General features: G+C 52.7%; 1 protein-coding gene across 1 annotated transcript in view; it reads right to left on the bottom strand.

The window, feature by feature from the left end:
* The window catches only part of ASAP3 (ArfGAP with SH3 domain, ankyrin repeat and PH domain 3), a 55,364-nt gene extending 49,071 nt beyond the window's left edge, over positions 1-6,293 (bottom strand). Inside the window, exon 1 of the mRNA XM_067530823.1 lies at positions 5,524-6,293. Coding sequence (XP_067386924.1) covers positions 5,524-5,649 — 126 coding nt within the window. The 5' untranslated portion in view covers positions 5,650-6,293. The remainder of the gene's footprint in view (positions 1-5,523) is intronic.
* Between the last annotated feature and the right edge of the window lie 8,301 nt (positions 6,294-14,594).

Here is a 14,594-nt window from a genome sequence, read left to right as displayed (position 1 = left end):
ATTTAATCAAAGTTTTTGACAGGAAATGGTCCACACGTTTTTACTTGTGTGTTGTATTTATATTAGAATTCAACCGTCAAAATATTTTGGATTTAATAGAAAGTTGAAATATTTTTATCTTTGCAAAACAAAACATTTTCGCTATTCCGAAATATTGGGTTCGGGCCATTTCATGTCACGGATGACACTACGATAGCTAGTTCTCTGCCTGATTCGGGATACGATTTCAAAAATCTTGGATTTCCATGGAAAGGGAATTTCTTTGTTCAACAGCTTTAATCATATGTTAGAGTCCGTTTCGAGGAGGGGTCGTGAGGCATCCGCTGGGTTCCCAGCCAGCAGCACCTTTAGTCCATTGATACAAGAATTTCCTGTGGCTTTTCCCAGCTTTGAGTCCTCTTCTCTTTACAAGGCATCCGTTGCGCTAGGATTGCTCAGACAGGGGGACGGGAAGATCCCTTTTCCGAGACAAGTTGCCGAGCTCTTGTGCTTGGATTTCTGGGCTAAGACTCTGCTGGGATTTTCTATTCGTTGTCCTTGATCTCCTCTCCCCATAGCCCAGTGGGAGAAGTCACAGCCCCACACAATCTATATCAATACCCAGCTCCCTCTATGCAGTAGCCCGGACTTCTCTGGAGCCACAGCTCTACCACGTGAAGCCTGAAGACACCAACGCAGGAGAAGTTGGATGGCCACTTCTACATCTGGATTCTGACCGCGTTCTCCTACCCAACAGCGCTTTCTCTAACCCCACTGAAGCAGGCTGGGAACTCGTTAAATCTCATGGGCTAAAGAGGGCCAGGCCTGGCTGGTATTTGAATGAGAGGGTAAGACAAAGCCAGGGTCCTACGAGAAGCCATGTAGCAGTTCCACAGATCATCTCAGTACACACACGCCAAATGGAAGAGCCATTGTACCCGCCTGGGGACAGAAGGTGCTGCTCTGCTCAAAACTTCCAACCTTTGGATGAGACCTAGAACCTCGCAGCACCCTGGGCTGGCCAAATGCCAGCTGCACCATCACACTGGGCCCCCCTTAAGCAGCAGCAAGAGGACAAAATAATTCTTGGCTTCCTGTCGTAAGGTGTTTGCCTAGTATTCCTGCAAGCCCCTAGAACCGCTGCCGCCATCCACCCCCGAGGCAGCTGCAGTGAGCGATGCATTTTCGAGAGCCCCCAGAGTGCTTCTGGTTAGTTAACCAACAGACACACCTCAGCCATTTATTAGGACTGGATTCCGAGCACCGCTGCTCCAGGGCCACTTCTTTGTACGTGGGGGCTGGGTCAAATGAAAAAGCCGTTCAGGACAACTCAGCGAGCGTGAGCACGCCCGCTTGACTTGCAAGTCACAGCAACCGATTGCCCCTACCCCACGCTACAGCCTGGCTGGCTGCTCCGGCGTGAAGCAGGGATTGTGGTGTGGGAGAGAGAGAGTCTGCTTCAAATTCTCTCACCAAAGAGAGGGGCAGGCGGAGCTGAGGGAGCTGAGCCCCACATCTGGGGTCTTTTGGAAATACCTGCCAATCTGCTCTATGCCAAGGAGGGCCAGGGAGGATCCTCCTCCCACCGCTCTCCAAAACACCCTCCCCAGAGAAAGAATCTCCTTCTCTGTCTCTCAAAAATCCCCCTTCCAGAGCTCCACTCCCCACCACAGCCACGCAAGCTGAGCCCTTTATACAGTCAGTTGAGTATTCGGAGACAAAACAGCAGTAGCCCCTACAACCCCAAGCGTGCAAGCCACTCCCAGCAGGCAGATCCCTGCCCAGCTGACATCAGTGGGGCGGGGGGGTCTCAGGGCGGGGTGTAGGCATCCCACCCAAGGAGTCGCTTGCAGGATGGGGCCCTCCAATCCTGCAAACAGCTCTGCATGCAACGTGTCCCACTGAACTCAGTCACACATGCGAGCGATTATTTGCAGCACTTACTTGCCCAGTGGGCCCTTTTTCCTACTTGTTTATGGAGATGAGGGTATTTGTGTCTTAATAGGAATCCCCCCGTCCTTCACCTTCCCTTCTCTGCAACATACACACCCCTGGGACATGGGGTTTATCAGCTAATGGCAGGGGATGGGTGGGAATGATCTTGTGGGATTCTCTTGTTAAAATATTGGCAGCATATCATCTCCCTGCCACAGCTGGCTGGAGGCTGCCTCAGGGTAAAGAGATACAAAGCAGATTTACTGAGCTCAAATTTATTGCACGATTAGTTAGAGAGCTTTCTCTGGGCCCCACATGTGATGAGCTAACCACAGTACAGGGAGGGCATCACCCCCTAAATCAAGTCTCAGAATGGGAGGGGGGAATGTATGAGCAATTTGACAGAGTGGCCCAAATGTACATAGGACATCGAGCTATTGATCACGGCTCTCAATGCTAGACCCTGTGTCTGGAGCCGCACACGTGCTAGAACAGAGGTTGGAATTCTTACAAGGAGACACAGGGTATCTGGCACAGCGGGCACGTGTGAGACTCTGCATTGCTGGTTGCTTCCATTCTGCACTAACACAGATCATCTACTGTTCATTTTATTTTTGCAGTGATGGATTTTAAATTTTGTTACGAGTTAATGGAGTTTGGTTTTCGTTTGTAAGATAAAGGGTTTTTTTAACTCCAGCATCCTGGCCTGATTTCAGATTTGCGCCATTTTACTCTGACTCCCTATATTTCCTCCCAGATATTCCAACCGGAACAAAGCATTCTTCATTTTCCTAAGAATTGTTCTGTAATGTCACGGCCGCATCCCATTGACAGAGCCACATATTCTATATAAATATTACGAATGCATGAACAAAACATGGTGATGGTGGTGGGTGAGTGAACCATGTGGATCTGTAGCGTGGGAGCTCCTAGGAACCCCAGTCATAGAGCAGGACCCCATTGTGCTAGGTGCTGTACAAATGCCAGAAAGCTGATCTACCCACCCACCCACCGTTAAAAGCATGTTGGGAGCCTTCTGAATGAGACATTGTCCATGAAAGTAACAGAACTTGAGGGAGCATAGGCAAGATGAAGGAAAATGGCCATTCAACACCCATATTAGCCTATGTGACGTCATTTAGATCATCCTTCCAGCCGCCGTCAAGACGTGGCTAGCAGGGAAACAGCATCCTCCTTTTCTCCACAGGGCTTAACCCACGTCCTGTTGAAGACGATGGACCGTCTTTCCGCTGACTCGAATGGGAGTCAGCTCAGGCCTCAAGGGAAGAGTCGCACGACCCTTCAGTCACAGCTGCGAGGGAAGCCGGACGATGCCCGCAAAGGGCATGTCTACACTGCAGCCGGGAGCGTGCTCCCTGGCTCAGGGAGCCAGAGGTGCGCTAGCTCCACTCAAGCTCACGTGCTAAAAATAGCAACGTAGCCATACAGGCCAGCTCTGGCTAGCTGCCTGAATACAAACTCGCCCGTCCCCTCTGGGTATGCACTTGGGATGCCAGTCTGCGCCTCTGCCCATACTCCCCTCGCTACGCTGCTATTTTTAGCACACTAGATCGAGCAGAGGTAGCACGCTTGTCTACCCAAGATTGGAAGCACATTCCCAGCTGCTCCACAGACATGCCCCTAAAGTGGGGTATCGGTCTCCCACCTTTCCAGTGACCCTCCCTGGACTGGGACGCAGCCATGGCGCTAACACCCTGAATTGCTGGTGGAAGAGACACCACTGGTCAGCGTGGCATGAACAGCTGCAATAAGATCAGTATCAACATGCTAGTTTCAATAGACGGACCTTATGCAGAGGGAGGAAGAGGGCCTCTTTAGAAGAAGGAGGGATAGGACCCAGCATACGCAACTGGAGCAACCCCTGCACTAAACCAGTTGCAGGATCTAGCCCTAATGCCTCAAGACTATTCCCTCTGCCAAGGGAACTCAGCAAAATACACAGGACCAGCTGGAAATTGCCCTTATTAAGAAGAATATACTACAGTATTCACAGGGGTGGTGCAAGACACTGCAGCTGCCAGCTGCGGGACTGTGGCATTTGGAACGGTTACTATAGCAGAATCATAGATGAGGGTTGGACGAGACCTCAGGAGGTATCTAGTCCAGCCCCCTGCTCAAAGAAGGACCAACCCCAACTAAATCATCCCAGCCAGGGCTTTGTCAAGCCAGGCCTTAAAAATCTCTAAGGATGGAGATTCCACCACCGCCCTTGGTAACCCATTCCAGTGCTTCACCACCCACACATTTTCCTAATATCCAACCTAGACCTCCCCCACTGCAACTTGAGACCATTGCTCCTTGTTCTGTCATCTGCCACCACCGAGAACAGCCTAGCTCCATCCTCCCTGGAACCCCCTTCAGGTAGTTGAGGGCCGCTATCAAATCCCCCCTCACTCTTCTCTTCTGCCCACTAGATAAGCCCAGTTCCCTCAGCCTCTCCTCATAAGTCATGTGCTCCAGCCCCCTAATCATTTTCGTTGCCTTCTGCCGGCACACAGAATACTGTGCAGTTCTTAATAACCCAAAAGACTTAGGATCAACTCAGATTTGGCCCCTGCATTGTGATTTGGTATAAACACACTTTTACAAGAGCCATGCCTGATTTGAAATATTTCTCTGACTTGATTTCTTAAAATTCCAGGGGAAGTGAGAATTTCAAAACAAGCAAACGGTCTCCTGCAGAAACCACAACTCACACTTCATGGCAGGAAGAACCTGAAAGTGAAACTGAATATAAACAACAGATACTTCCCTGATTTTGTCTGTGTCAGCCTCAACTCTGCCCAGGGACATGCTTACCTTTAAGCATATAAACAGCTCCATTTACAATCAAGGGGATTACTGGCCAGTTTAACGTTAAGCGTGTGTGTAAGCATTGGGCAGGATCAGGGAGGCACACTGGCTTTTTAGTCTTACATACAGGATACCCACAAAAAGAGGGTGGTTGGGGTTCCTATTTGCTGCTGTAAGACAGATACATCATTTCCCACTGTCCAAATTGAGAGCACATACAAAACAAAAAAAGCCGGCACAGAGACTGAAAACCAAAATGGACTTTGTTATTTAATGTTTAATATTCTAAGGCGTTGTCAGTAGCAAACATAAGGAGATGCATGTTTTAAGGGTGGCTTTTTTTAAGCCAATAACATCTTTCAAAAACCTGCTAGGAGCACAGCCCTATACAGGGCTCCCGTGTCCAGAGAAAGGCATTTTGAACAGGCCTGGACAAGATCAGTTACAGAAGGAAAGAGGCAGGTAACGCAGCCGACCAGCTTTTTAAACAATTTAGCAAGAAGATCTTAGCAGACACTTCCGCCCTTCGCACGCCTGTTTCAAAGCGCCTTTTCTTTGAGAGAGAAGAAGTCACTTCTGATTTTAGGGAAGATGACCCAAAAAATATAAGAAGGTCGATCTGGGGGAAGCAAGACACAAAGAGCAGATCCAAGCTACCTCCTGCAGCAACAATACCTACCACAAAACAAAGGGAGACACCACCTCGAAACAAAAGGTGCACTTATTTCCCAGTTTCAAGAGAGAGAACCCTGGCAGGACACCATTCCCCCCTCTCCTCCTCTGCCCCTCACTCACCTCTTCCAGCGCCGCCACTGCCCCCCTGCACTTCTGCATTTTGGAGGAGAAGGTGGAAGCCGCCGGAGAGTTGAGATCTTCAGAAGTCACCGCCAGGAACTCCGAGACGCTGATCTGCTCAGGCATGTTGGGGAACGTTACCCTGAGACTGGGGGTGACTGGAAAGGAAACTCATCCAAAGGCGAAGGGGAGAGGAGAGCCGAGGGGCAGGGGAGAGGGAGGGAGAGAGAGAGAGAGAGTCCTACTCCACTTTGGTCAATTTCACATCCCAGCTGTTGCTCTCCCTGAGCAATTGACTGGAGGACGCCCAGGAGTAGCTCTTGTAAGTTTCTTTCTCCTGCTGCCTCCCTCCCTCCCTCTCCCTGCAGAGGCTTTCAGTGCAATCACGTGGGGATATTGTTACACAGCCCCGCATATATGCCTGCAAGCTCGGATTTTTGGCCAAGAGCCTGTTAAAGGCAAAGGGCAGCCAATTTCCCCCTTCCTCCCCCCCCATCCATGCAAAGTGAGGCTGCTGGGCTGGTTGCAGGGGCTGTCTGGCCCTGGTGGCAATTCTCTTTCCTTTTCCTGTCCTGTATAGGTGTCAGGCCAGGTGGCGAGTGTCTGGGTTTATAGGCTATTGAAAAATGCTGCTTGCTTCTCTAAGCGTTTGTTAATGATCAGTCATTAGTATCCTTATGTGCTGCAGCAGCCCCATTATCTCCTGCCCTTCCTGGAGGAAGAGGCTACAGCCCTTTCTCTCCCAAGTCAATGTCTCTCATCCACCCTACACAAAGACGCCTTAAAAAGCTTTTGAGCTCCACTGATGCTAAGCAGATAAAGCTGGGTGAGGGGCCAGTAGGGTAGAGCCATAACCCAGGATTGGATGAAGGAAGCCAAACTCCAGAGAGAAAAATCCTTTTGACCCCTCCCCTCCAAGACACGCCATGTTATTACAACTCCTCCTAGTGCGGAAAAAGAAATAACCCAGGTCAAGAGCTAGGGAGGGTGTCATGGACTTTACATCATGTTATGTCGCACACGGCGGGGCTTAGTCACTGATAAGAGAGATTGCTTCCAGGTCCTGGAGTAATTTGTGGTGCTTTAACACCCCAGCGTTTGTCTTTCTCTACGGCTGTTTTCCACACTTGACTATTGTTTATTTGTATTAGGGGAGGGCCCAGAGGCTCCAGCTGCAATCAAGGTCCCATTATGCAAGGGGCTGTCTCGACACCTAGGCCCTGAGCCTTCAAAAGCTTATTTACACACACGCTTAACGTCATAGGCAGCGAGTAATCCCATAGAAGTCAACGCTACTACTGAGAAAAAGTTACCTACAAATCTCTGTATGCACGGGGCCATCGTGTGACAGAGTCCCGCCCCAAAGGGTTTGCCATCTTAATAGAGCAGACAAGACAGGCGATGTGAGAAAGAGAGGACAATTACCCTTTTTTATAGATAGGGAAGTGAGGCACAGAAAGGTTAAGTGACTTCCCCAAGTCACACAGGAAGTCTGTGGAAGAACCAGGAGTTGAATTCAGAGTTGCAGCCCTGAGCCTTAACCACCAGCTGTTCCTTCCTCTCGCTGTGATAAAGCAATGACTTTATGCTCGACTCTGTACCTGGGCAGTCTCGGCCCCTGGGAGTCGCGTCTGACAAAGGTCTGTTTTATAGGCTACACATGCTGAAGGCCCAAACTTAAAGCCGCTTTTATTGGCTACGGTGGTTTAGCTTTGAAAAGATCCACAGGAGAAGCGAGATTTAAGGAGGGATTTGAATAATGAAAGAGGAGGTTGCTTGGGGTATAAAAAGGGGAAGGGGGCCCCCAACCACAAAGGGTGACATGAGACAGGTGTGAAAACAAGGGCAAGGGGAGAGAAGTAAGAACACTTCATCGAAAGGGCTTATCTACATGGGGAAATCCAGAAAAGCACCCTCTGTGGACAGTCTTATTCTGGACTTGCTCTACATGCTTTAATGTCACACCTCACCTTATTCCAGAATACCTTCCTTATGTAGCTAAGCCCTCTTAAAGAAAGGTTAGTATCATTATCCCCAATGTACAAAGAGGGAAACTGAGGTACAGAAAGGCCTCCCCTCCCCCCCAACGACACAGTAAGCCAGAGGCAGAACCAGCAAGAGAATCCAACTCTCATGAGTCCAGTCCTGTGCCCTAGCCATATTGCCAGATGCTCGGATAAACCATCGGTACATAACCTGCCTTCTTGTAAAGAAGAAGCTGATTAGTTCACCAAGCACTTCACCAGAGTTGGGCACCGAAGGGCAGGAGGGCCCACATCCAAAGGTATTTAGGCTCCTGACGTCCACTGAGCCTAAATCCCCTTGAACAGACAGACACACTCTGTTCAGGAAGTTTAAAACAGTTCCAAAGACCTGAGCTGAGGCGGGTAGCGCCCATTAGCAGGGCAGCAGCAAACCCAGTGTTGCCCGGCTGAGCAGTATGGGGTAGTGTGACCATGGGGCCCTGCTGAACTCTGTTCTCAGGGTAGTTCCCCTCTGTGCCCAGCCTCCAGCGAGAGAGCAGCCTTGTCCTTGTGAATCTGAGACAGTCACCTGGCCTGAGCCTAGGGCTGGGAGCCAGGCAGTTCCTGAGTGCGAGTCCTAGAACTGATTCCAGCTCCCTCTGGAAGTCACTTCTCCCCTCTGCCTGCATTCCCTCCTCTGCAACAGAGTGTCAGCATAACAATAATAGGTGATGAGCGGGTTAGGCTGTGTGTGCACCACTGACCTCTACTGGAGAGACTCAGGACTACGTAAGTGTGTGTCAAAGACCAGAGCAGGAGGGTGAGGATTTTCCTTTAGTTCAAGTAGAAGCACAGGCTGGTTTTAGAGCAGGAGGATGTGAGTTCTTACCCCACTGCTGTCTAGATAACCCATGTCGAGTTGAGCAATACTTGCAGTGAAACAGGGTCTCTCTGCCCTTTGCTGTGACTTTTAGTTCTTTTCAGGGCAGCCTCTCTGGGCCCCAACCACCAAGAGACAGGGCAGCAATGGTGTCAGCAGAAAGCAAACAGGTTGATCCTGATCAGCAGCACAGGAATGTTGGGGATGGGGGAAGGCAGGGCAGATGACCAAATTCAGCCCTGGAGTTGCTCCCCTTGAAACCACTGGAGTTGCACCAAGGATGAATTTGCTCCATTCCTGTCTACAAAGCTTCTAAAGTCAGGTGAATCCTGGAGATCTATAAGGCAATGAGCTGCTGGGGTCCCGTGCACCCAAGGAGGTTCCCCCCTTTGAACAAATGAGCCCCACCCCTTAACGAAAATAACCATCCATGAACAAGATAAAAGCCAGGGGGAGGGGTCCAGCTTCTGTCCTTCATCTTGGGCCTCATTCGCTGCAGATCCAGCCCTGGTGGCATTATTAACTAGCAGCGGCTTCCCCCCTGCCTGCCCTGTTTCGATGAGGTCCCGGCCGCCTGTTGCCGCATGTCGCCATCAAAAGGGCGTGCAGAGACACGGCGTCGTTTGGCAGGATCAGAGGCCACAAGGGAGCCGTACCGTGTGGAAAGAGGCAGAGCTCTGACATTTGTTTTTTAATGAACCAAACGTCCCTGTCCCTGCCGCAACCCGCAGGAGAACTGGGCTCAATGCCAGCGAGCACCATACTGCCCTGGAGGGAGGGGAGGAGATACCAACCACAGCAGATCCTGCTGAATCACTATCTAGCTGCACTGGCAACTGCCTGCAGCTTTCTCCGGGGCTCTCCCTGACTCACCGGCTTTCTGGGAAGGGATCCTGGGACGCGAAGGGTTGTGAAATGGGGAGGCGGGTGCCTGCCGGTAATCAGCAAGATGTCCCAGGCCCAGGTGTCTGTCCCTCCCTTTTAAAATGAGCAGGCCCCAGCTCCCTGTCCGGGAAAACAGAACAGGCTGTTCAGAGTGAAGCAAACTTGGAAAGAGAGAATGTTTATACAGCAAGAAACTGACTGGGACTGGATTGCTTTCCCGGCGGTTTCTTTGCTTTCGCTGAGCGTCTTTGTGTCTGAAGAGGGGGTTTTGCTCCCTCTCTTCTGCTTTTCTTCGCTTGCACCCGTGCTTCCATTGCTCTCTCGCACTTTCTCACCCTGCTTCAGCAACTATTTGTTTTATGGCAACACCTAGAAACCCCAACCGAGAACAGGGTCCCATTGGGCTCGGCCCTGTACGTGCCCAAGAGACAATTCCTGCCCCTGGAATCCTTCCGCCAGCTGTTGCTGGCAGCAAAAAGGGCCGGGTTGAATTTTCTAGATGTTTCTTCTGAAAACTCCACCACCACCAGCTGTAGCCCCCGCCCAGAAACCTGGGAAACTAGACACACCACACTGGGAACGCTTGCCCAGCAATACTTCCCCACTCGCAAGGGATTTAAAAACAAAGAACTTGGGGGGTCAGGGGAGGAGAGGAAGGACACAGGATAAAAGTGGGAAATCCAGCCATTAATAAATGAGCAATACCTATGAGATCACACACACACACATCTCCCTGGCTGTCTCTGCAGTAACCTCCGTCTGAGTGCTCGTCTGGAAGTTGAGTGGCCAATGCATTTTAGCCACATCCCCCCTCGCCTGCGCCCCAGTCACAGTTTGGTGCCCAGGGTTGGCCAGGTGCAATTCTGGCAGCTCAGTCTCCATCCCCAAAAGGACGTGCTGCCTAGGCTGCTTGGAGAGCTCTCCCACCTGCCCCCAGGCATCCTCCCCTTCTTGATGTGCAGCAGGGGTACCTGTGGGTACGCAAGACAAAGGCAGGGGGTACCCAGGGAAAAACAGAGTGAAGGGGAGGTCCCAGCTTGGAGGCAGGTGGCAGCCACCGGCTTTTGGGGAAGGCGCGCGGCAGCTGCTCACTTCCCGCCCGGTCACAGCTCCCAGCCGGGAGCCCGGTGGCAGCCTCCTGCATCTCACAAGCTGGGCTCACAGCTGGGTGGCAGCCACCCACGCCCCAGCTCTGAGCCAAGGGACAGCCTCCAGCGCCCCGGCTTGAAGACGGGCAGCAGCCACCTGCCCACATCCCTGGGTCCCAGCCGGTGCGGAAGCCTCCTCTGCCCCAGCTCGGATTGGGTGGCAGTCACCCACCTCTCGGGCTGGCAGCCAGGCGGCAGCCCCCCTCCCTGGCTCAAAGCCCAGTGCCCAGAAAACTTGTCAGTTTCACTGCTCTACTGCCTTTGTGATCCCCCCCCCCTCGTTTCCCCAGATGGCTAGTTGCATCTTTAGGTCTTCTAAATACCTGTCAAAATTCAGTCCTCCGAAAATCAGTGGGACCTGGGTTCCTAAATCACTTCGGTGCTTTTGAAAACTGTACACTTTTAGCCAAACTGCCGACCTCCAGCTTCAAGAGGCTCATCCGAAGTCTTGGCTCTTTCAGCCTCAAAAGTCCACGTTGCTTCCACTTTAAGAGCAGAACGAATCCCCCAGCAGGTCACGGTCTCCTCCCACTCCCCAGCCCTTGTGGCCCATCTGCTCTCTTTCTCCTGCCTGGAGATGACTAACCCTATCCTGTTTATATAGGAGCCACTGTAATGGCCTTTAATTAGCATCATTATCTCCTGCGTTTATTCCTTGGGGTGTGAAATACGTCTGCCCTCGCGTCCGTTTCCACCCCCAGCTTGCTGACCCTTGTAACATCCAAGCCCCCCCACGCAGGCGGGGCCCGATCCAAAGCCCTCCACAGTCAACAGAGGGGGTCCTATTCCCTTCTGATCAGGTCCTTCAGGAGCAAAGGATGCCAGGTCCCCAAGCACTTGGTGCTGTCCACGGAAGAAGTCACGGCAGGCATGGTCACGGCAGGCAGGGTCGTGTGTTATCAGGTCCCGGCCTGCTAGCGATTAGGGAAGGGGGTTAGACCAGCAGCTGAGCGCGCTGGAAAAAATCAAACCACGTTTTCCTTCTAATTTGCTGGAGAGGGAAGTCTCACTGTTAAAGTTTAGGGATTTCAGGCCCCTGGAGTTAACCCCTTGGGTGCTGCCGAATGTAGCTGGGCCAGGGGTTCCTAATCTCTAGTGCCTCTGCCACGTGCCACGTACGGTCCCCTGGAAACCCTGGAACGCCACTGACTGCATCACTGGGGCTGCTGCTGAAACCCTGCCGCCTTCCACCCCATGCTGCAGCGCAGCGCGGCCGCCAAGGGGTTAACTGGCTCTCTCTGGCCAGAATGCACTGGGGAAGAGATTCTTCTCCCTCCGCGCTGAGGTTTCCAGCCATTTTGCTGCTACCAGAAGAATGTGATGAATCGCGGGTTTCCAGACTCGCTTTGCATCCTAATGGTTGCAAGTCACTGCCACATGGAACCCAGAGGAGCAACCCCATCCGCACCCTCCCCCCCCGCCCCATCCCAAGAGCCAGGCCACCCCTCCTCCGCTGCCGGCTAGGAACCCCGGGTTCAATTAGCCGAGACGGATTTGACACTACGGGAGGGGAAAACACAAGAGGGGGTCCCAAAATCACCCGCTAAAGGCCGTGCAGGTTTCCTGAAGCAGGCTAAGGTATTAAGCCAGGGAGAGGGACCTGCCCCCACGCTCTGTCCCGCCCCATGCCCCCAGCATGGGAGGAAGAAGGGAAAGCAGCCGGCATTAGAGGCAGATCCCTCCGTGTCCATGTTCCACCTGCCCCAAAGTTGGGAGATCATGAAAGTTTAGGGGGCCAGAGCCAGGCAGGGCAAACTCTCTCCCCACCCGCGGCAGGGCCAGTTGTATGGCACCGGAGGAACGGGCCTAGGCGTGACTGAGGCCGCTTGCTTCTTTTCAAGGCTGGGCTCCAGCGAGACAGTCAGCAAAGGGACCCCGTGCTCGGAGGAGTCCCTCACCGTGGGGGCAGGGCGCTGCTCCAGGTGGGCCTCCGCTCACTCCTGCTCCCCTTCGGCCTGCTTCTAAGGAAAAGGAGGGTTTGCCCAGCTGCCCTCCCTGCCCGCCCCCCTGGGAACGGAGAGCCAACGGGGGCTCTCCGCCCTCCTGCCTCAGCACCAGTAATAAAGCTTTTTTGCAACTGGAACTTAGTCCATTATCCTGTGGCCGCTGCAGCAGCCAGAATAAAAAGCCGGTTCCCCCTCCCGCAGCCAGGCTCCCCCTAGTAAGAAGTAGCAGCAAAACAAAGCCCCTTGAAGCAAACAGCTGACTCCAACCCCACATAGAGACAAAGGGGCGATTCCCCCCACCCAGCCCCTTCAGGCCAGCTAGCCAGGGGCACCTCATTCAACCGATCGCTCCGAGGGCTAAAAAGTCAGCAAAGGCTCCTGGACTTAGCATTGGACCAGAACTGGGAGCCTGGAACTCCGGATTTCTAACCCCAGCACTGCCACCTGCTGGCCAGGAACCTGAGCAGGCGGCAAACTGCTAGGTAGGCTGCTTTCCTCACGTGCTTTTCCATCAACTACCTGCCCAGATCAGCACAGCTGATCATAGAATCATAGAATATTAGAGTTGGAAGGGACCTCAGGAGGTATCTAGTTCAACCCCCTGCTCAAAGCAGGACTAACCTCAGCTATATCATCCCAGCCAGGGCTTTGTCAACCCTCAGCTTAAAAACCTCTAAGGATGGAGATTCCACCACCTCCCTAGGTAACCCATTCCAGTGCTTCACCACCCTCCTAGGGAAAAACTTTTTCCTAATGTCCAACCTAGACCTCCCGCCCTGCAACTTGAGACCGTTGCTCCTTGTTCTATCATCTGCCACCACCGAGAACAGCCTAGCTCCGTCCTCCCTGGAACCCCCTTTCAGGTAGTTAAAGGCCGCTATCAAATCCCCCCTCACTCTTCTCTTTTGCAAACTAAACAAGCCCAGTTCCCTCAGCCTCTCCTCATAAGTCCTGGGCTCCAGCCCCTTAATCATTTTTGTTGCCCTCCGCTGCACTCTCTCCAACTTGTCCACATCCTTTTTGTAGTGGGGGGCCCAAAACTGGACACAATATTCTAAATGCGGCCTTACCAATACTGAATAGAGGGGAATAATCACTTCCCGTGACTCTGCTGCCTCACCCCTGTCATGTGGCTTTGCATGAAGAGTGCACATCTGATGAAGCTGGGGGGTGTATTTTGGACAGCTGCTGGAAGTGGACGGGAAAGCCTCCTGGCAGGTGGGAACCTGCTAACACCAGCCTTGTGGCCAGGCCCAGGGAGAAAGGAAGGCGCGAGGCTTTCCCTTTAACTTCTTATTTCTGTTCTTTTAAGGTCGGGGGCTGAGCAAAGCCCGTCCCTGCCGTCGGAAGCGCCACTAAACTTGGTCATGGTCAGCGCAGAGCCTCGTTTCTTTTATCCTGCTCTGCTGGCCCTCGGGGCACTGCTCCCCCGAAGCCAGGAGAAAGAGGAGCTGCAGCTGCCTGGGAAAGAGCCGGTGAAACGATGCTGCGGCGGCTGCTGCTGACTGAACTGTGCATCTCGCACTTTTTAGCCCCCATTTAAAAGTTACTGAAAGCAAGTCCAGGCCTTCACGGTGAGCAGGGAGAACAGCAGCTGGGGGAAACTTCCCCGAAGGAGCCCGGGGCAGCGCTCGCTTTCCAAAATGCTCCACAGCCGCGCCTGGACTCCAGGAAACTAGACCCAGGCAGGAGCAGCTGCACATGCCTGCGTGACGCAGTAGCAGCTCATCCTATAGCTCCCCCTTCCCCACCAGCAGGGAGCATCCCCCTGCGCCTTCCCCCACGTTCCAGTGGGACACGGGCAGGTAAGACAGCAAGGAGCGATCCAACAACCTCGAGCACTAAAAGCACGAGTCTGAACAGCTTGTACTAAAGACCCGGGCTTTCAAGCTGAGAGATGTCATAGACTCATTCTCCGTAGAGAACGACCGACCGACCCACGCCCATCCGCCAACCCAGTGGATTACACCACCAAAACGTGGGATGAGTGAACAGAAATGTGTGTGTGTGAGAGAGTGTTTCACCCTGGCATTTACAGATTGTCATTTTTCAGAGGTATCAGATGCAACCATCCTCCCACCCCCTGTACAGCAGCAGCAGGATTTGACCCCCTGGTCCTTCAGCTCCCTAGCTCTGACCCTTACCGCTTGAGCTGCAGAAATAACAGCTGGCCTCTAGACCAGCAGCTGGAGGAGGGTTTAAGACTTACATTACCATCATATCTTAAACAGCCGCAGACTCCTGGTGC

The sequence above is a fragment of the Emydura macquarii genome, unplaced genomic scaffold (genome assembly GCF_026122565.2).
Source record: "Emydura macquarii macquarii isolate MOO-44397 ecotype Brisbane River unplaced genomic scaffold, CSIRO-AGI_Emac_v2 contig_3113, whole genome shotgun sequence".
Taxonomy (NCBI): Eukaryota; Metazoa; Chordata; order Testudines; family Chelidae; genus Emydura; species Emydura macquarii.
The sequence above is the reverse complement of the archived record's forward strand: the minus strand, read 5'-3'. Positions and strand labels throughout refer to the sequence as shown.